The sequence below is a fragment of the Typopeltis vanoorti genome, chromosome 26, assembly GCF_054136105.1.
Source record: "Typopeltis vanoorti isolate ZY-2024b chromosome 26, IOZ_Tvanoo_1.0, whole genome shotgun sequence".
Classification (NCBI taxonomy): Eukaryota; Metazoa; Arthropoda; class Arachnida; order Uropygi; family Thelyphonidae; genus Typopeltis; species Typopeltis vanoorti.
The window spans coordinates 226,018-249,849 of NC_143574.1; the positions used below are offsets into that span (position 1 = coordinate 226,018).

The following is a 23,832-nucleotide window of genomic DNA, read 5'->3' on the forward strand; positions in this document are numbered from 1 at the left end:
AGTCAGTTTGTCTCTTTATAAGGCTTTGATAAGACCACACCTGGATTATTTTGCAAAGATTATATCCGGATATGGGATTTAGAATATGAGGACAGATTGCGAGTATGTGGATTGCAGACTCTGGTTAATAGGACAAAGAGGAGTGACATGATAGAGGTCTATAGCTATAGCACCCATTCAAAATAAACTTTTGAATGGGTGCTATAGCTAGGTTTTTCTCACAGAGAGCAGTGAGTGAGTGAAATAATTTGTCCTTAGGGATAGTGAGTGCATCTAGTGTAAATGAATTTAAGGGAAAGTCTGATAGCTGGTTTGGGTGATTTATAGCCTCCTTCGATGAGTTCTTGATTCCCTGGAGGTCTCAAATAATAATAATAATAATAATAAACATGAAATGAATAAAATACTAAACTGGTAGGACAAACAAATATTATCTTCATTATTTGGTTCATTATTCATATACAGACTGTAGATCCAAATATACACCCTCTGTCCAAAGAGAAACCAAACTTTTCAAAAATAGAAGAAACTAGTGGCGCCACCTGTTGTATTTTTTGTTGTCGAAAGCGGCAACTTCATTAGTGTTGTGTCAATTGTTTATGACATTTGTTTCATTAGAAGCAGAGTTATAGTGCCAAGAGTGAAAGTGTGTTTTGAAGAATGGTTGGAAAATGAGTTTCAAACAGAGAGCTGTAGTTGACTTTTGTGTAAAACTTGGTAAAAGTTTTACCAAAATGCATCAAATTGCTTCAAAAACCATATGGTGATGAATGCTTATCCCATACTCAAGTTTACGAGTGGTTTAAGCAATTTTAAAGTGGCTGTGAACGCTTGAGATCGACGAAAAGCCAAGCTGTCCAAAAACTCAGCGAAGTTAATATCCAAAAAGTACCTGATTTCATCAAAGAAAACCCAAAATCGTCCGTGAGATTGATTGAAGATGAATTGGGGATTCCAAAATCAACTGTGCACAACATTTTGACCGAGAGTTTGGGCTTTCATAAATTGAATTCGCGATTTGTTCCCCACAAGATGACCAACGACAAAAAATGTATCAAATTGAACACTGCAAGGACCTCATTAAAACTGCAAGTAAAGATTCAAACTTCCTTGAAACAATCGTTACTGGTGACGAGATGTGGTGTTTTGAGTATGAGCTCAAACAAAGCACCAGAGTGCCGAGTGGAGACCACCAGAAGACAGCCATCCGAAAAAAAGTCGCTTGGAGAAGTCAAAAGTAAAGACAAGGCCAATTTGTTTCTATGAATCCACAAAGAATTCGTTCCACCTGGCCAAACGGTAAATGGTGAGTTTTATCTCGAAGTTTTGAAGCGAGTGATAGCAAGAATTCATTGCATACGGCATGAATATCGTGATGCATGCAGCTGGTCACTTTTTGCATGATAATGCACCATCTCATCCTTCAAACATTGTGAGACAGTTTTTGAGCAAAAACCAAGTTTGTGTGCTGGATCACTCACCGTATTCACCTGATCATTCGCTGAAGCACCCTGTGACTTCTTTCTCTTACCCCAACTTCATTTGCCAATGAAAAGAAAGCGATACGACACTATTGGAAATGTTCAAGCAGCAGTAACCACGACCCTTAACAGTATCCCAAAAACTGATATAAAAAACTCATTTAACGAATTAATTGATTGTGCTGAATGCTGTATCGAAGCTGAGGGAGAGTATATTGATTCACATAAATTATTTGAATAATTATAATTGGACTGTGTTTTATTTTTTATCAAAAGTTTGATTTCTTTTCAGACAGAGGGTGAATTATTGAAAAAAAATGAGAGTTTGAAAACGAGAACCAACTCTGAAGAAAACACTGATTCAGCCAAGGAGATGTGGAGAAGTTTTCTATAAACAAAATCTGAACTTCATGGTGGACACAAAAAGTTTAAGAAGCAGTCCTGAAAAAGAAGGAAAGCATACTGAAAGATCCTAGCAAGCCAGCATTTACATAGATACAAACAAAAAAAAAAAAAAAAATTGTAACAAAGATAAGCTATGGGTAAAAACAGCTAATCAAAAGTCACAGGAAGACTTTTTTAATAATAGAGAATTGTATATTATGTAGGTGGAAACTATTCTAGAGACTACTCCAGAATAGGTTCCATGAAATCAGAGATGATAAATCATTTCATTTATCATCTCTTATTTCACATTTATCAAATCAAGGATGATAAATATGACATAAAAATTGAACATAAAGATAATCTGATGTCTTGGAGTAATTGCTTTAAAAGATTATTAAATAAAACAAGCAGTGACAAAAGAGTGACAGAAAATATTCAAGAAGAATGCAACCATGATACAAGTCAAGATTTCATAGAAAAGCCAACTAAAACCTGAAAGGAACTGGAGTGAATAACATTTAATCAGAAATGTTTAACTCTCTAAATTTCCCCTTTTTGCATTAGGCTCAGTGGGATGTCATGGCTAAGTTATTTGCCCTTTATATGCCTAGACACAGGAAAGAGTACTATAAAAGAAATGAGAGATGAAAACTGAAAATATTTTGGATGTTTGGAGTAATTACTTTATAAGACTGTTAAATGACACAGTAATGGCAGAAGAGTTCTAGAAAATATTCAATAACAATGCAGTCAGTTCACAATACTCCAAGGCTGCCATATTAAAATACATCAATATAAATCAATACAAATACTGCATTACATCAAAACATGCTTACTTAAAATAACAGGTGAGCCTGCAACAGATGAATGCAAATGTTCTTCACACTGCACTCATTCAAAGGTAACAAACAAAGCAGTTTGTAACTATTTTATGATACAAACGAGCTTAGGAACATCACATATTAATGTTCTTTGTCTCTATCTTCCAAGAGGACTGACTAACTGATTTTTCCTTTTCAGTCGTTTCTGACAATAGGTGACTTTGTAGGCTTTTGCCCACAAAGTATTTCTGGTGAGATTTATACAGGGTAGTTCACCACTGCTTTCTCCAACCCCTCTATTTTATTCGGGCTCAGGAATGGCATATTGGCTGGGACGTATTCATAACTGTAATCCATGTGTGTTCACAGGTCCAGTTTGCCTGTTCTGGGGGACGAAAAACCCGACTTTGTGGATGAAAAAAACCCTACCTCAGTATGAGACTGCCTAACTTACCTTTAGTCAAAAGAGACCAGGTGAAAATTCCTCACATCACTGATGGTATTCAAACCCAGGTTTTTCCGACCAAAGAGCATTGTCTATACTGACTGAGCTACGGAGACTCTTCAAATGAGACAACCTACCTAAAGAAAATATTCTGTAGCCCGCCTACACAACCTATACTACTATCACTATCACAGGATAGATATACTCCATCTGGAGGAGAGTATAATGTTAAGAACACCAAAATGACTGTAGTGCACAATTTATCACTGTCATTTTTATATCTCTGTTATTAAGGAATTCTAATCCGTAAACTGCAACATATGGGAATGGATATAGGGTTGGTGAGATGGATAGGAGGGTGGTTGATGGAAAGATATCAGAGAGTAGTTTATCAGGAGTAGAGTATAAAAGACAGCCTGTGACTAGTGGTGTGCCACAAGGTTCTGTTCCTGGACCACTGCTGTTTGATTTGTTCAGTAACGATACAGGGAAGGATCTGAGAGGAACGGTTCATTTGTTCGCTGATGATGCAAAGTTGGGTAAGGCAATAGTGAATGTAGAAGATGTCAAAATTTTGCAGGATGATTTGGATAGATTGGAGGTCTGGGCTAAGGAAAATGGATGTCAATTTAATGTGGCAAAGTGTAAGGTTATGTATTTTGGGGTGAAGAGATTAGCAGCAGTATATCACATTGGTGGAACTGTACTCCAGGAGATCGATGAGGCCAGGAACTTGGGAGTGTTGGTGGATAGGGAGTTGAAGTTTAGGGGTCACACTGCAAAAGTGGCTAAATCAGCCCATCAAATCACTTGGATGCTGAAGAATACTTTGGCGAGCAGAGACAAGCAAATTACTGTTCCTCTGTATCGAGCCTGGATAAGACCCCATCTCGACTACTGTGTCCAGATTTGGTCACCTAGGTTTCTTCTTGATGGAGAAGAGTTTGAGCGAATCCAGAGGCAAGTGACCAAGATGATAGCAAGTCTATGGAATGAACCTTATGAAAACAGGTTGAAGATTTGTGGGTTGCAAAAATTGGTTGATAGGCGGAAAAGGGAGATATGATTGAGACATTCAAATTGCTGAAGGGTTTCTATAGGATTAATTCAGAGGATATTTTTGAGAACAGGACTGGTGGTGGGAGGACTAGAAGACATCCATGGAAGCTGGGCATGAGTGTGATTAGTGAGGGTGTTAGAGCTAGTTTTTTTACTTTTAGAGTGGTGAATGAGTGGAATAAGCTGCCAGAGTCTGTTGTGGGTGCTATGACAGTGAATGAGTTCAAGGCAAAGTATGACAGATACTGTGTGAATGTCGAATAGTTGCGATGGACATGATGTTTAGGGCCTCCCTCGATGAGGCTAAGGACTCCTTGGAGTCACCTGTAATAACACTAATGCTAATTAATTAATGATATCAAATAATTTTATAAATATTTATTTAAAAAAAATTCTTCCCTCCTCTTCCCTTTGGAAAACTTCAGAACGGATTTTAAAGTACCAGTGTCCATTTAATTAACTTCATTTAGGAAATAATAAATAACAAAATTTCTAAATACCATAAAAAAAAAAAAATGAGAGAGAAATCTTCAAAAATAATCTTAAATTCAAAAAATATTAACATCTGACCTCTACGGAGTCAGAAACTCATCATGGGAAGTACAGACTATCACATGCAAAGCTCACCCAACTGTGCCTTAAATTGATTCAATGTATCTACATTCACATCTCAGGCAATGCATTCTGCTCGCCAACCACTATCCAAGTAGAGAACCTCTTCCATGTCAACCTGATAACAACCCTTGACTAACTTATATGTCTCAATCATATCTTTTCCCCTTCTCCTCCTATTGACGAGGCTTTGTAATTTACATTCTCTCAATCTGTTCTCATACTCCACATTCCAAACACCACTGAAGACCTTTGTGAATCTTCTCAGGATCCTTTCCAACATATCCTCATCACCATGAAAACCAGGCAACCAGATCTGTGCACAATAATCCATATGAGGATTATTGTCCTGATCAAGGCCTTATACAGTGACATCATAACCTCTTTATTTTTGCATGTCAGGGTTCCCACATCACTGCCATTATCCGATGTGATATCTTCACAACTTATACAATGTGACCCTGAATTTCAGGTCCTTGTCCACTTCCACTCCCAGATCTCTCATTTTCTCTACCTCCTTTAACCTGGTATTAGTAAGGTGGGGTGTCACAGACCCCAAACATACAGAAAGAAATAACTGTGACACTGCCACCTTACTAAACCAGGTTAAAGTTTCCTTGCCAATGTATACTCTTCATCCCATTGTTGCTTACCAAATTTCAAAACCTTACATTTTGCAACATTGAACTGACAGTTCCAATTACCTGCCCACTCATGCAATCTATTCAAGTCCTCCTGTAAGGCTATAACATCTGCTCGGCTCTGCATTGCTCTCCCCAATTTTGCATCATCTGCAAACAGCTGCATAACATCAGTTTAACCCATCTCAATATCATTAAAATGATATTGGGATGGGTCCCAAAGTATGCATATGCATCTCCTTATCCAAAATGAACAACAATGGTCCCGAAACTGACTCTCGCAGCACACCACTAGTGACCTTCCTCTTTCGGGATACTACACTTCGATATACAACTTTCTGATACCTATCTGACAGCCAGTCACCAATCCAACTCAGAAATCTGTTATCCAATCCCATCCATTTCAATTTATTAACACCTTGTCAAGTGACAGTCTTTCAAAAGGTTTTGCAAAATCAAAGTATAGCACTGCATATGCATTTCCTTATCCAAGACAACTGTCATCTTGTTATAGTATAAGGGGGACCGGAAAGTAATCAATTTTTTGAACTACATTTTTAATATAAATTTTATTAAAGAACAAATTAACATTATGGAATTTTATAATCGCCATCATTAATTATAACCTTATTCTAACAATCTACTAAGTTTAGAATTCCTTTTTTGAAAAAAGTTTTTTCTTTGAAGGCAAAAATGATATCAAACTCCTTTGGACATTATCTTGCGAAAGGAAGGTTTTATTTCTTATGCTGTGTTCTAAGGACCTGAATAAGTGATAGTTACTAGGGGCAATATCCGGCGAATATGGAGGATGTGGTAGAAGTTCCCATCCTAATTGTCTAATTTTTTCTCGAGTCATTCTTGCAGAATGCAGTTTTGCATTATCTTGCTGCAAAATTACCCCTTTTCGATTGACAAGTGCAGGACACTTGATTAACAATGCTTGATGTAGTCACTCTAATTGTATACAGAAGATGGCTGCTGTGATAGTCTTAACTTGTTCCATGAATTCGTAATGAATAATTCCAAGAATATCCCACCAAACACACAACTTAACCTTTTGTGGATGAAGTTCCACAAAAGGTTAAGTTGGTGTTGGAATTAGAGTTTGATTTGGAGAAAGCCACTGTTTTTAGCGTTTATTATTCTTATACAGCACCCATTTTTCGTCACCAGTTACGACTCGTTCCAAAAAGGGGTCATCTGGTCAACAATGAATTGCAAATCGCCCGTCTCTGTACTTTATTGTTTTCTGACAGTTCATGTGGTACCCATACACCCTGTTTAAGAACCTTGCCACTCTTATGTAAGAGCTCTTGGACAGTTGACCATGATGAATTAAGTTTCTCTGCTAATTCTTGTATAGTTTGTTTTGGATCTCTGATTCAACGAGAGTCTTAAGAGCATCATCATCTAGAGTAAGAGGTCTTCCAGATCGAGGACGATCAGAGAGATCAAAATTTTTTTCTGCAAATCTCCTAAACCATCGCTGATATTTGTTAACCTTCAATACGTCTCCATAAGTTGAGCAAATGATTTTAGTAACCTCGGTAGCATTCTTTCCTTGGTGAAACAAAAACAGCATACAATGATGTAAATGGTGCTCTTCAACTTTAAAGTCCACCATATTAAAATAAATAATCTAAAATTTAAAAAAAAAAAAAAAAAACAGATTTTTTAAATAGAAAAGTAATGCTAATATTTAAATAAAAATCAAATTTAATAATTTATGTGTTATTTAAGAAAAAACAATCAGCTAAAAATGACCTATTAAAAATAATTGATTACTTTCCGGTCCCCCCCTTATACATAAGTAAGCTAGAGCCTCCATAGCTTACCTCGGTACAGACGATGCCCTTTGGTCAGAAAGACCTGGGTTTGATTTCCATCCACGAAGTGAGGAACCTTTATCTGGTCTCTTTCGACTAAAGATGAGTTAGCCAGTCTCATACCGAAGTTTTTCTCCCAGAAACTCAAGTTTTTTGTCCCTCAGAACAGGCAAACCAGCCAGGAGAACACACCCAATTGATTGACAGAGAAAAATACATTGTGACCAATAGCTTCATGTTGGTTTTATAAGATACTATCCATATGGACACCCAAGCAGCAGCTGTATCGTCATATGCTAATTTATTAATTAATTAGTAAGTTAGTAAAACATGATCTCCTTTTAACAAACCTAAACTGACAACCACAGAGAATACTGCTATTATCAACCCATTTCTGTATACTACTTCTCATCAATCTCTCTAGCACCTTCACCACAACTCCAGATATACAGATTGGCCTATAATTTATAGTTACAGCCTTATTATGGTAATAATACCTACACCACCTTTATGCAGTAAAACAATTTTACTTTCTTTCTTTCCTTAGAACCCATGCTGTTGTACAACTCCTATTAAACAGGCATGTGTAATATGGTGATATTTAATCAAATCCTATCACCTTATTGACATCAAGTTTATTTATTTCCTCAAATACCTCCTGCTCACTCACAATTAAGCCATCCTCTCCTATGTCCTCTACGCTAAGTTCCTCATGATTTCTTTCTGATGAGGATGAAACAACCTTATAAACTGATCACTGAATACCTCAACAATGTCTTTTACAGCAGTTACTATTCTACTGTCTTCGTCTATTAACGTTATCTTACCATAACCATTCTTCCTTCTACTTGCCACATATCTAAAAAAAAACTCTCTAGGGTTTTTCTTCGCCTAATTTGCTAATTTTTACTCATACTGCGCTTTTTTTTTGTCTTTACTAAGTGAGTTACTCTCCTAACTTGTTCTTTATACTCTTTACGTAACTGATTATTATCATTATTCATCTTGTACTGCCTCCAAAGTGCCTTCTTCCAGATTTCATACTTAAGCCCCTCATTCATCCATTATACACCTACCTTATTCAGACTTTTGACCTTTGGAATACATTCACACATAGATGTCATATATTTCTTTGTCAAGTTCCAAGCAGTATTTATTTCCTTATCGCTCAACTCCTCACTCCATACTGTAGCTTCAAACTGTCTCCTAAGCTTGACATGATCACAGCTTTCTACTTCCACATATAACCTTTCCTCAGAGAAGCCTGCACATGGCTAGCCACAACCTAGGTGATCACTTCATGATCATTCTTACCAACTGGAGGAAAGTGTGAAATCCCACTCGTAATTATATCCTCTGCTGAAATTATTAGATCTAAAACTCTCAATCCTTGCATGTCTTACTTTATGTTGCCTGAGATAGATGTCTCTCAAGAAATTCATTTTCCTTATTCCCAAATGCTATCTCTTCATTCCAACCTATACTGCCATAATTAAAATCGCCCATAATAATCACCTTTCTTTTGTTCACTAACCTAAGTTGTTTATACATTTCTTCATCACCACCCTCCACATTCCCTGCCCTATAGCAACATCCAACTAAATGTCTTTTCCTGTCAACCTCCACTTTACACCACACTACCTCATAACCATTGCCACTATTCCATGTCTACCTTATGTGAACATAATTCCCCTGTTATCATCAGAAGCACCTTTCATTTCTATTTCCGTTACGATTTTATCTTCATTCAACAATGTTTCACTTATTCCAATGATTTTGGGGCGAATAAACTCAATCAGCGAAACCATTTCATCTCCCTTATTTCTGATACTTCTGGTATTTATAAATAAACACAGCAGTTCACTTTTAGGGCTATAACCAGTCCTACCCAAGCCACTTGTTGGTTGTGATTTCCCCCACAGTTCAGTCTCAACTTCCCCCCTCACATCCTAATCTATGCCATTTCTATGCTGATCATTCCCATACATATATACATACATTCACTACTACTTCCAACATACACTTTATGCCATGTGTCTCTTTCCATTTCTTATAAGGGAATAAAAGGCATTACATGACTGAGTTGATTAAACTATTTTGAATCCTCCTGAAATCCACCAATGAATAAGGCTCTAGTGGGCTGTAAAACTATCTAGGAATTTTCACAAAATTCCATTACCATCAATTATAAAAGATTTATCACCAAAACTTGGAAGTTTCATTAAAGCAACTTGTATTTATTTTACAATTACTTTGTTAATTCACAAACACACAATGAAATTTTAAAACAGTTACTAAAAGTCTACTTACAGGAGTTTCTGGATTTAGAGGTGAAAATTCATTAGTAACAGATGGATAATAATAAGTCAATCCAGGCACTGCTATTTCTCCAGGAGTTGACCAGGTTTGGTGAAGAGCTTTTCTGACACGTATTCCTGGTGAAAGATTCTGTTAAATGCAATTAAAAAAAAGTATGACTCCATTTTACAGAGTTGTAACATATGACAAAGCAAATCAGAGGAATATATAGAGAACATTAATTTCATCTGAAAACCTTTTTAAGAATTACAAGAATTAATATTATTTACAACAGACAACAATCAGTGCCAATTTTCAGAAATCATACAGAGACTTCAAACATTGCCATTCTATTATATTATAGAATACTTATTTTATATAAATCATGAGTGCTTACGCAATCTTGCATAAAAATGTAAGTGCATGCTCTTAGAGCTCTTATATTTCTTTTATACAATGTTTGGATTTTGTGAGGGCAAGTATTCACTGGAGCACTTTTAGTTTCAGCTGATACTGAAGAAGTAGCATTATGCATTTTGTTACATAGCAAACAGAAAGAAAAATGCCTGCAGAAGAATGATTTGCTGGATGGAGAAGGTAGTTGTTGCTGATGCTCATGATCCATCAGGACTGTTTTTTCAGGGCACTTCATTCTTGTAAAACAGGTTTTATTCCTACAAGGATAGGGAAGGACAGAGGGCTGGGGGGTTACATGTAAACTATCTATATACATTAAATGAAGTCACTACTTGCATATTTCTGCAGTGATATGCAGTCTTCCTAAATTCTGTTACTTTAAGTTGAAAGATACTGCCAATCTTTCATTATCACCTGTAATTAAATGATGCCACAGCAAATACTTATGCAAAAAACTCAGAATGGACAACAAGAATGTGTTATGAATTAGAAGAAACATGGAAGCATAAAACAAAACTCTTACAAAATATACACGTTTCATTCTTACTTCCAGTTTGCTTTTGGTTATTTTCTTTTAAGGTAACAATGCATGAGCATTCTTACACAGGAGGAAAATGAAGATCATATAGCATTTGTTAGAGTTACCATGTTAAAAGAACTTTAATGGCTTATTAACAGCATACAAGGTTTAAAAATAAAATTAAAATAAAAAAGTGAACATTTTAATTCACTATTTGGTCTAATAGTAACCGAGGTATCAGGGAAACAGTTTATCTCCTTCTAACTGCAAGTAGGGTGTCCAGCAGATAGTCTGCTAATCCACCTTGTATATACTGGTTCATAAACAAGCATGGATGTAAAAAACCTCTCAAACATTTGGAAGAATGTAATGCTACATTTAAACAATACATGTGTGTGTGTGAGAGAGAGAGAGTGAGTGAGAGAGATCAGTTTCCTGATACGTATCCTAAAAGTGTTCAGGCTACTATGACAGCGCTACATGATAAATTCACATTATTAACAATCTCCTATCTGCAATTTGCCTCCAAATTAGTCTATTACTTGTCAACTCCAATACTGTTGTATTTAACATTTTGTTCTTTTAAGACATAACTGATTGAATCTATCCAACTGAGCCTTGGTCTTCTTTCTACCATCATGGCATCAAACATTTTGATAACTTTTCCTCTCCCATTCTATTTAAGTAACCATACCACCTTAGATTAGTCCTGCTCACACATGCTTGAATGCAAACAATGTCAAGATCCTTCTTACACACACACACATATATATAAACCCTGCCACCTTTGACTGTGCTTGGAGGGTGCAGTCAAAATATTTCAATATTTCAAACATGTTGGAAGGTTTGTGGGTTCGTCATACATGTTGATTATTTTTAACAATATAGATGAGAACACAGACTGATAAGGAAATAACTATTTATTAACTTATTGCTGATATTTCCTAGTATTCTATCCAGCATCTTCAGAGCACAAAACCAGTTTGTCACAGTACATGAGACAACAATCTAGTATAACAATGGGACTATTTTGAACAATTGTAATGTAAAACACAAAGACTAAAGTCTCCTAATTAGGTGTCATCTATGTTGGGAAAAAAAAAAAAAAAACAGCAAGAGAAAGCAAGTATTAATTGGTCTTAAGATGACTGTCTCCCAAATCTTTGGCAAATTTATACAGCCATACTTGTTGAGGTTTGGAGTATGTCTCAAGGCTTCTGTTGATTCCAGGAACAACCTCTCTGACTTATAAAAAGCTTCTGTGCAGAACTTTTTTTTTTTTTTTTTTCCAATTGATCCTGTATACAGGGGTATCTAAAGTACAGTCTGCTACACCTGACTTGCCATAGCAGTAGTGCCGAATATGAACGGATGAGAGTTGCCAATTTCACATATGGTGCATAACTGATGTTTATTAAGCACTCTAGATATCTTATCAGATTTGCTGTTAATGTAGAAAATTACAACAGTTTTGTTGTAGTTTTCTGTGACAGACAGTGAAGGGGGGGAGAATTCTGAGAAGCTTTTAGGATTTTGTCTATCTTATGGGGATTATAGCCACTGGCCAAGAAGGCGTAACGTAAGTGAGTGAGTTCAGCAGTGAGAGCAATGTCATTGAAACAAACCTTTCTTTCAATATCGCTCTTTCAAGTGTTATTAATAAACCATTCAAGTTCTTTAGAGTCAAGCTACAATTCCCTAAATTCAAAACTGACTGCTGCATGCACCTAATTACATGAAAACCTGCAGTAAATAGAGATACATGAAAAATAGCATAGATTTCTACATTTGATAAAACTTCATATCCAATAATAATAAAGTGTGTGTGTGTGTGTGTGTGTGTGTGTGTGTGTGTGTGTGTGTGTGTGTGTGTGTGTGTGTGTGTGTGTGTGTGAGAGAGAGAGAGAGAGAGAGAGAGAGTGAGCACATGTGACTGGTACCATGAAATAATATGATAGTTTTTAATTCTTTTCTTGGTATTCTAAGTTTTTATATCTTTTATTTTTCAAATAAATTATGGAATATTACTCACTTATTGTTTATTTATTTTTATTTTATTTTTTGTGTCGTTCCCACCCATAAAAAGTTACTAATAAACCTACAGTACATTGTACTATAAAATTTGGCTGTAATAGCTGTGATAGCTATTCACTACCCTGCCTTGCCTCTGGCTTTCTCTTTATTAAACTTTCTATAATTTATCTTTAATATGGTTGGCCATCTTAACTTCTGACTGCCATATACGCTTGGGTCTCTTTTTATGCATATCTTTTTTATGTATCATTGTACATAATGAACAGCGTGTTGCAGCACATTCTGGCATAACACGAGTAACGTGTAAGCAGTGAGTGTCCGTGAAGTTTAATTTTGCATGTGAGTGAGTGTTTGTCTTTTAATTATCGTAAATCTAAATTTTGCTAATTTTTATTTTAAATATTTAATTTGGCCCAATGGAGAAAAAAAAAGCACCAAAGAAAAGCAATTTCTTTGAAAATGAGAATTGCAATTTTAGGTCGCTTAGCAAAAGGAGAGGGATCTACGCCGATTGGTAAACACTTTAATTTAGGCGAATCTACTATAAGAGCAATTAAAAAGACTGAAGTTGCAATAAGAAAATCATTTCTGTCACAAAACTAAGTGCCAAATTATCATCATATTCAAGAGATGCTTTATTAGAAAAAATGGAACGAGCGCTCATAATTTGGATTGAAGAATTAACTCAAAGAAGAATTGCTATAAGTGGTTATTTAATTAAACAAAAGGCTCTTTGGTTTTATGAACAGATGAAGCAATTGGAGCCATCTACTTCTGCTTCCCATGCTGATAAAGAATTTTCAGACAGCAAAGGATGGCTAACCGGATTTTTAAAAAGGAATGTACTTCATAACGTGAAGATTACAGGTGAGGTTGCAACAGCAGATGAAGAAGAGCAGCCAAAAATCTTCTAGAGACATTATCCAAAATTATTGAAGATGATGGATATTGTCCTTATAAAGTGTTTAATGCTGATAAAACAGGATTTTGGAAGAAAATGCCTAGTCGAACTTGCATCGCAAAGTCTGAGAAAAAAACAAATGGGTTTAAAGCAAGCAAAGTTTGAGTAACATTACTTGTAGCAATGCATCAGGGGATTGAATGTTGAAACCCCTCCTAGTAAATTGAATTCTAAGACCACGTGCTCTAAAAGGCAAAGATCTAAAACAGCTGCCAGCACATTGGATGGCAAATACAAAGGCCTAGGTAACGACTGCTGTATTTACTGAATGGTTCAATAATTGCTTTTGTACCAGAAGTGGAAACAAATATGAAGTAAAAAGTTCTCGATTTTAAAGTTTTATTAATTGGTGACAATGCACCAAGTCATTTGCATTTAGAACATCCAAATGTGCAGGTAGTTTTTTCCACCCAATACAACAAGCATTATTCAGCCATTAGAACAAGGCATGATTGTTACTTTTAAAAAATATTACGTTAAGCACACTTTTCAATTTATATTGGATAAACTAGAAAATGAATCATTAACAGTAACTGAAGTTTGGAAAAAAATTTCTATTTTGGACTGCTTAAATCATGTTGCATCTGTTTTCGCTGAAATAAGAACACAAACTTTAAATGCCTGTTGGAAAGCAGCTTGGTCTGGAAGTGTCTCAAACAGTGCAACCATTCAAACATCTACATTATCAGCTGAAATCATTACTTTGGTACATGAAATTGGTGGAGAAAGTTTTGATACATTTAGCCAGAATGATGTAGACCAGGGGTTCTCAACCTTTTCCAGTGGCATACCACTCTATTTAATTCAAGATATTAGATGTACCAGTATGCAAATCTGTTTTCATACCATCCGGCAGTGGCTCACGTACCACCAGTGGTACGCGTACCATAGGTTGAGAATCCCTGACGTAGACGAATGCCTTGTGGATAATGCCTTAAGTGACGATGGTATTATTGGATATTGATTAACTTTAGATATCGTCAAAGATCTAGAAAACGATAGTGAAGCGGAAGAAAAACCTCTCCCCCTCACTGCAAATATAATTTGAAAAGTTCTTGAACTGTGCAATAAATTGGAAAATCATTTTCTTGTTTTTGACAGAAATTCTAAATGAGCCTTTAAATTCCAAAGTGAGCTGAAGGATTGTGTCTGGATATCACGAGCTGCATAAAAATTTAGTAAAATCATCATCGCAAAGTTTAATCACTGATTTCATTATCAGAAGGAAAAAATCAGCACAGAACGAGGGTGAAACTAATTCTGTTTGTGAAGAACCATTGCCTTTACCATACAGATCTGATGACTGACTATATCTTCTGGTGATAAAAGTGATTTCGCACTAGTTCGTAAATGTTGCTGAATATTGTCTAATAGCAACAATAATTCTTCTGATGAAAAATGTAAAAACAATTGTTACTTTTCAATAAAATTAAATGAATAAAGCTTTAAAACAAACTTAGGCATTCTTATTTAATTTTTATAAACTTTTTATGCGATTTTAGGTTTAATTTAATTCATTCTTTCGGTTTTATGCGGTTTTAGAAAATTATGGAACATATCCCCAATTTTTCAAAGTAAGTTAGGTCTTTTTTTTTGTGCGATTTTTTATATGGGTTTTCTGTGGAACATATCTACTGCATAAAAAGAGAACTGACTGTATATGCTTATACACTATCTTATCTTCCACGTTCTATAATCTAGCAAATTTATTTGTTTATCGACTGAACCAGCTAGCCTATATGTTGAGTGTGAGAGTATAAGATGTTAATCCAAAGACAACGCAGGTATTGTATTTGTATTCGTATTCCCTGCTTTATTCTATTCTAACCTTAAATCAGTCGTGGCAACATGAATAAAAATCGTATATACTTTTATTACAATGGTTCGAATTTTTTTTAAGTATAGTGCATTGACAAATTATAGTTCAGTATTTTGTTTAAAAACAATTTATTTAAGCTTAAAGAGTATTTGCAGTATACATACAAGGTAGTTACAATTTCCTTACTAAATCCAAGTTCTAAACTAGCTTAAGACCTAACCATACATTATTTGATTATGAGACCTACACTGGTCAAACCTAATTTTTCCAATATCATACAACTGTTCACAATTACTTTACATGCAACCATTATAAATTCCTTTTTGGAGAGTCTTTCACATTAATCCAATGTTCTGCGAGGATCTTCTTATCCTTCTCTTCATTTACAGTGTTGCTCCTTTCCTTCGTGATAGTTTCTTTCCTTGCTCAAGAAGTCAACCATCCTTTTCTTTATTAGATCCTTATTATAGTGCCGACATGTAGCTCCTTTCTTTTTTGATGATTCGACACAATGTTTCCCCTTGTAGCGGCAATCCTAGTAGATGACAAGTGAAGCTTCTCTTTCACTTCCCGACATTGAATAAGTCGGTGATCTCCAGTAAGAGAATGCCTTGAGAACCCTGGAGATGAACCAACGAAGCTTCTTTTTCTCTTCCCCGACCACAAATGCCGGTGATCTCAAGCAAGGGTACTCCTTTAGAATCCTGAAGATAAAATTCCTTACTGACAAGGTGCCTTATCTTTATGTGCTTTCTGAGTTTCTCATCCTTGGCACTTGTTGTCCTTTGGATACAATATAATAAGGATCTAATAAAGAAAAGGACGTTTGGCTTCTTGATCAAGGAAAGAAACTATCGCGAAGGAAAGGAGCAACACTGTAAATGAAGAGAAGGATAAGAAGTTTCTCACAGAACATTACGATATAAGGATACGATATAATAAGGATCTAATAAAGAAAAGGACATTTGACTTCTTGAGCAAGGAAAGAATTGCAAAGGAAAGGAGCAACACTGTAAATGAAGAGAAGGATAAGAATATTCTCGCAGAACATTGGATTAATATGAAGGACTCTCTCATTCTTCGCAAGTCTCTATAACTTTCCTCTTATGATAATCCTCTTAACTCCTTGCCAATATTAGTGTTAGACTTGCTGATGCGTGTGCCCCATTATTGTAACAGAGGTTGAATACAATAACTTACAAAATTCATCATTTCAACAAATATTTAACAATCTTTTTTGTATATTTTCCTGAATTAAAAACCATGTAAAACAGAACATGATAAGTTATGAAATTACTCATCATGAGATTTTACAGTATCGTGGGCAGGCTAAGGAATTTTCCCCCATTTTTATCAATTTTATATACATTTTTTTTTTGTAATTTTTATTTATTTTTATATATTCTGGAAACCCTGCTCTAGAGACCAAACATGGCCACTTCAGGCCTCCTAATAAGCAGAACAATGGTCTCAAAACCAGGCAATGAAATTCATCTCCTACCTAAAGACGGTCACAAACATCCATGCCCACAGTGGAATTAAAACTCATGACCTGTTGGTTGGAGAGCAAGTATACTAACCACTCAACCAACCTGACCGGCAAGTTTGTTGTGAAAGGCTAAAGTTTCAATGAATGGAATTAATATCAATAAAAAGAATTAGGCCAAGATGTAGTACTGATGTATTAAATACTGCATCCTGGGTATTCTACTTAAACATTAATTAGAAAAATATGTAAAAAAACATAATTATAAGCCTCAAATAAATGGCATTACTGAGGTGCTACAGTTAGTAGCATGTTATACACCCAGAAACAATATACCACATAAAGTTTGCACACACACACACTAGAAGCAAATTTGTAGAGAGAGAGAGAGAGAGAGACCAGAGAAAGAAATATTCTGCTATAGAAAAAATTTTCTTAAGTGCTGATGCTATGACACTTTAGCTTTGCAATAGTTTAATAAACCTGATTGAGTGTGTTTAATGTATCTGCTCCTTTATTACTATATCAATCCTGCTATATCTTGGTCTTCCTCTGGATCTTTTTCCTGCCAACCTGGTAGAGAACACTTGTTTTGCTAATCTTTCCTCTCAAATTCTGTTTAAGTGACCCTATCATATGAGATTAACTCTGCTAACACATTCCTGGATGCTAACAATGTCAAGTTCTTTCCTAATATCCTCATTTTTAATATGATGTTGCCATTGGTGCCATCTGTTCACCCCTCTAATCTTTCTCAGGACTCTCATATCTGCATTCTCTAGTCTATGGTCAAGTGTTTTATTTCTAACCTAGCTCTGAGATACATAAGTTAAAATTGGTTTGAACACTGTCTTGTAAACAGCTAATTTAGTGTTTTGACAAATTTACTTATTCCATATAAATTTATTCAGCTGACTTCCTACCATACCAGCTTTGTTGAGTCTGTTGTCTATTTCCATATTTAATTTACCATCTTCACTAAAAATCATGCCTAAGTAGCTGAAATGTTTTACGTGTTCTATAGGTTTTCTCCATTCACAATGCAGTTGATATTTTCAATGCTTCTGTCTATTTTCATTATCTTTGTCTTACTGTTGTTGACCTTCATACCATGTCTATTGTAGCATTTTGTTTTTTCATTATTCAAGTATTGCATATTGCTTAATATAATGCCCCACTGACACCATACAATTGTAGCATTTTGAATAGCTTTTCTTTTGGCATCTTGTCATATGCCTTTTCCAGATCTACAAAAGCTTAAATACAGATCTTTGTTATATTTCCATGATTTCTCAACTATTTGTTGTAAAGTGTTGTAAATTCTGATTCTGACAGCCTCTATTTGGTCTGAATCCAGTTTGTTCTTCACCAAGCTTCCCTTCCACAATCCTTCTCAATCATTTATCAAGTATATTTGCATGAATCTTACCAGGAACACTCAGTAGGGAAATGCCTCTGTAATTCTCACATTCAGTTTAATTTCCCTTTTTATATATAAGCACTATGAGAGCTTTACTCCAATCATCTGGAATTTGTCCCTCTGTTCAGGCCTTCTGAATTTTGCAGTGCAGTCACATTTGTCTCTGTATTCTCTAAGAGCACACATGGTGACTTATTTGCCATGAACTTTTGATATGCTTTCTTCTTTTCCTTCACTGCCTCTTTACTTACTGTGTCCTCCATGCCACTGAATCAATCAATGTTTTCTTCAAGGCTTGCCACTGAATCTCCAAGGATTGGTTCCTGTTCTCAAACTATTTTATGTTTTCTTGAATAATGTTTGTGTATTTTAGTCTACAATATAAAATGAGTACAACATGACAAAATTTTCCTTCGTCTAGTAATTTATTTACATATTCCTGTAGGAACCACAGGAATATTTGTTATAGCAGATAGTTTGCTACAGTGAATTTTCTTTTAAAGAGCTTTGTGCCTTTGGGACACCAGTTGGGACTTTCTACTAATTTATTACAATGAGTGGATTTATAATGATGTTTACTATAAAAATATATTAAGTAATATATTTTGTTATTCAACTGATCAATCCCCTCTCTACACATACACACAGTTTTGATTTTGAAAGCACACTGAGACACTGATAGTGCATGACAAGTGATCTCAGCACAACATAAATGTGTCAATTATTTGTTACAAATCAAATACAATTAATACTATTTCTGTGGTATGCAGTACTTCAGATATCAAATAAATACAGTGACAGTAAAGTCATTTTAACTGACCAGCAAACTGAATATGCATTTACGCAGTCTGTTCCAGGGATCAATGATACACTAATGCTGTTTACCCAATAGTTAAATGAAAGATTGGTTATTTGAAAGTCAGATAACGGCGTATTAAGAATGTTCAAAGCAACAAAGTTATGGTATACTACCTCCTTATTTGCCCTTCGAGATGCAGAAAGAAATCCACTGTCATATGTAAGATGGCTATTCTGAAGAGCTATCAAGTTGTTGCATGTGGACTTTTTCACATTAGAAATTGGATTATTACTGCCTTCTGGTTCACTTGCAGGCGTCTGCACCTATAATAAGAAATAACAGAAATGAAAAGCCATTTGACAACTTTCTACATTTGAGTTCTGCTGTCATAGAAAGAAAACCATGTTATAATTAAGTCTTACTTAAATGTGTTTCAAAATAACAGATTTTTAGTTGAACTATGAAAGAGAGAGAAAATAACAAAAATATAATTAGTTAACCTGATTACACAGTAATGAAAGATCAATAAATTAATAATAATAACCTAATCCATTTACTGCTTCAAGGTACAGCAACTGTTAGTTCACTGCATGTGTTTATTTGCAGCTTAATTAGGTGTGCATGCATGTGTATGTCCATAAATGCATACTATTTTTGTTATTGGCATTTGTTTCTGATGGTTAGTTTTCTAGATGCTAAAATGGTTTAAATGTACAATATTAATTACTGGTTTGAAAAAGCTTTCATCTACACTTAGATACAGATCAAGTTCAAACTTGATCTGTATCTAAGTATAAATAAGTAATAAGCAAGCAAAAAAAACAAGCTGTTAAGAATAGTGTGTGTTGATTCAGAAAGTCATTTCTAATGAAATAGAAAAATGGCAGTATACTGTGAGTTTATTATTATTATTATTATTAAGGGAAAGAAAAGTAAGAAGAACTTGCAACATTTTCACATGAGGATGTTACAGTGAACATATCTGCATGTAGAAATACTGTATGCCATTTGAGCAAATAAAGTATCAGTATAGTTCTGACATTTCCTCAGGTGGAAATGTGTGAAACTTCCCTCACACTACTGTTGTTGTAGTTAAAAAACAAAGATAAAGTTCTAAGTGAAGTGAAAAGTGCTACTAGCTAATACTACAGTTATCCATAAATATGACAATCTTATTGCCGAAATAGAAAAACTTTTAATGGTGAAGATTGAAGACTTAGGCATGTTGTTCCCTTAAGCCAAGCTATTCAGAATAACTTTTTTCATTTGTAAAAATTATTCAAAATTTTTCATTTGCATATCTGATGTTAATAAACAGTTTATTACATCAGTTACACATACATAAGATGGCTTAAAACCATTACATGCATCTATAACTGGAAAAAACCCAGTGATTTGCATTAAGACAAAATTCACTATGCAATGGTGGTCTGAAACCTAACATGTCATATGACTGAGGTATACCTGTATACACAAAGTAAAATCTAAAATATAGAAATATTCAGTGTGTCGTCATAGCTGCTCACAAACATTGCATTCTTTTTTTTTTTTTTTTGATGATCAAAATATAATTTATTGAATATGAAATCTATGCAAACATAATGATCCTAATTTATTCAATTTATCCCAAATATAAACTTCCTTATAAAAGTGATAACTATGGAGGGATGGCAGTAAACGGATCTCAAAATCTGCAATAGTATTTTATTGGAAATTTCAATATTCAGAAAACTAACTACTGCTAGCTGTAAAAACAAAGGTTACAATTATAAAAAAAAATAAAATAAAATAAAGCTTCAACTTGTTTCTATATGATGACTCCAATGGTCAGAGAACCCTTCATTAAAGCCTTTTCAGTGATGACACTAACATTGAGTTATCACATTTGTTTCTTTTTTAAAAGGAAAATATTCTAAAATGCTTGCCAGAGCATTCCTAAAAGTCCTTAAAATACTTTCCAATGTAAGTGCATCATTTTGTATCACACAATCAAAAAATTTACATATTATTCAAGCAATAGTGAGAGTGTGTCAGCTGTGCAAGGAGTTGAATGGAGGGTGACTAGTGATAAATAGCTGCTTTGTTTACCATTCTTTTACAGTTAACAAGCAACTCTTTACCACTAGACTATGAAAGAACCACTAGACCAGGCATTCCCAACCCTATGCCCGCGGGTACCATGGCACCCATTGACCAATTTGTGTGTGCCCGCTGCTGTTCAACCATGTGCCGTACAGTTTGAAATAATCATGTGCATATCACACAACAATTCATGGCATGCTATATGACACATCGTTAATGACACATGACAAGTATTAAACACATACAATGTAAAGTAGATGCGCATAATGAAATGCAATGCCAAAGATCACACTAACTTACATATATATATTAAATTTTTATATAATGTAATCTTTTAAGTAATAAAAGATTTGATTATAATGTAAACTTTGTATGTATTCATTTAACAAAAGATTTCTAAAAATTTGCTTGAAACAATAGATGGTGCCCATCGCCCTACCAGTATTTCAGAATGTGCTCTAGGAAACAAAAAGGTTGGGAACCCCTGCACTAGACTATGAAAGAGCCAAAATGTTTTGACACTCTGCATAAAGATATTGAACTCTGAAACCTGAACTTCTTTAGGTGTTGATCAGCCTTGGAATCAAAGCAGTAATCCAACTAAAAAGTGATGTCACACAACACAGAGATTGAAGTTTGCTATTTGGCTTCATGTAAAATGCATGAATATAGTCTATATTCCATGTTGTTCTATTTAAGCAACATAAATTTAAATGAACTGCAGTACTAAATTAATATCACCTCAAAGAACATAAACTATTGAAATAATATAATTCTCCTACCATAGATTTTGAAGATGTTTCACTGGTCTTGTCAACTCTTGTTAACACAGTCTTAAATGAGGTTGGAGTATGTAAGCAGTTATCAAAAAATTCGTCCTTTACTCTGGGTGCACACAGCAAGCTATAAATTAAAAATAGTGAAGTAAAATATGATTCACATGTACAAAATAAAACTTGAATATAACCAGCACTTAAGCAATCTATATTTGCTACTCTTTTTTTGCTGCCATTAATGAGAGCTTTAAATCTAACAATACTGAATTGATAATTTATCAACCACTACATGCAAAAAAAAAAAAAAAAAAAAAAAAAAACCCTCCCTCCTGAGGGGGAAAAAATTACTACTGATTTTAATTAATACTGTCCATGGCATAATAAAAAGAAAAAAGAAATCACTATAACAATAAAAATTATCAGATTACCTATCAGCACCTTGGGGTGTCCATGTTAAATTAGCTTCATGCAATGGCAAAACAGTAAGAGACCTTTTGTTGATGGGTGTAGATGTGAGAGCAGTTTCAGTGAATTCTACAGATGAGTTGTTCAAAAACTAAAAAACAAAAGTGCAAAGAGAAAAAAAAATCACTTAGAAAACCAACCAACAAAACAATAAGGCATAATATTAGTTACATTATCTCATTATTATAGTTATTATTATTACCCAAGACCTTATGGAGTCAAAGATTCATCTGGGAGGCCCTTTTATCACACACACAGCTCATCATACCATGCTTTGAACACATTCAAACTCCCTGCAGATACCACACTCTCAGGCAAGGCATTCCAATCATTTACAACTCTGCATGAAAAAAACTGCCTCTCACTTCCCTACTCACATCGTCTTTATACAGTTTCCAGGGATGATCTCTGGTTCTCCCACTATTTTCTGTAGAACCTCTCCAGCATTGATCCTATAACAACCCCTTACCAACTTGTAGGTCTCTATCATATCTCCCCTCTTCCTCCTGGCCACCAGACTCTGCAAATTGTGTCTCTTCAATCTTTCCTCACACTCGACATTCCAGAGGTCAGAAACTACCTTAGTCAGTCTCCTTTGGACCCTTTCCAACATCTCTTCATCCTTCTGAAAACCAGGTGACCAAATCTGGACACAATAGTCCATGTGTGGCCTAATCAAAGCCTTATACAACGGAACAACAATCTCCTTACTTTTACATGTCAGTGTCCTCCACATCATTCCCAGAAGCCTTTGTGTTGTCTTCAAAATTTTGGCTATGTGTCCCCTAAATTTCAGATCCTTATCCACTATCACTCCCAGATCTCTTATTTCTTCAACCTCCAACAATGTATCCTCACCAAGCATAAATTCTGCATCCCATCTTTGTTTTCCAAATTTTAAAACCTTACATTTTGCAACATTGAACTCACATCCCCATTTCCGTGCCCAATCACTCAATTTATTCAAGTCTTCCTGCAAGGTCACAACATCCTCACTACTCTTCATGGTTCATCCCAACTTTGCATCATCTGCAAACAACTGAATATCTCCATCCAAATCTTCACCTACATCATTAACTACAAGTTAAACAGTAATGGCCCTAAAACAGATCCCTGAGGCACTCCACTAGTGACTTTCCTTTTCCTCGACATCGCTGCCCATACACAACTTGATACCTATCAGACAGCCAATCTCCAATCCAATGCACCAATCTAATATCCAACCCCATCTGCTCTAGTTTGACTATCAATTTATCATGAGGTACTTTATCAAAAGCCTTTGTGAAATCCAAGTATATCACTGTGTATATCCTTCTCCTCTGTCCAAGGAAGCAGTCACTTTATTGTAATAAGTAAGTAGATTACTAAAACATTACCTCCTTTTAGAAAATCCATGCTGTCCATCAAAGATGATACTATTGTTGTCAACCCAACTCTGGATCCTAGTTCTCACAAGCTTCTCCAACAACTTAACCACAAC

General features: G+C 35.0%; 1 protein-coding gene across 5 annotated transcripts in view; it reads right to left on the reverse strand.

Moving 5' to 3' along the window:
• LOC150092256 (myb-related protein B-like) overlaps positions 1–23,832 on the reverse strand; it is a 248,286-nt gene that overhangs the window by 36,701 nt on the left and 187,753 nt on the right. For all 5 annotated transcript variants that reach the window (XM_090414888.1, XM_090414885.1, XM_090414886.1 and 2 more), the window contains 4 exons: positions 22,316–22,443; positions 21,894–22,014; positions 19,203–19,352; positions 9,586–9,723 (listed from right to left, as the gene is read on the reverse strand). In XM_090414888.1, the coding sequence (XP_090271014.1) occupies positions 9,586–9,723; positions 19,203–19,352; positions 21,894–22,014; positions 22,316–22,443 (537 nt within the window). The remainder of the gene's footprint in view (positions 1–9,585; positions 9,724–19,202; positions 19,353–21,893; positions 22,015–22,315; positions 22,444–23,832) is intronic.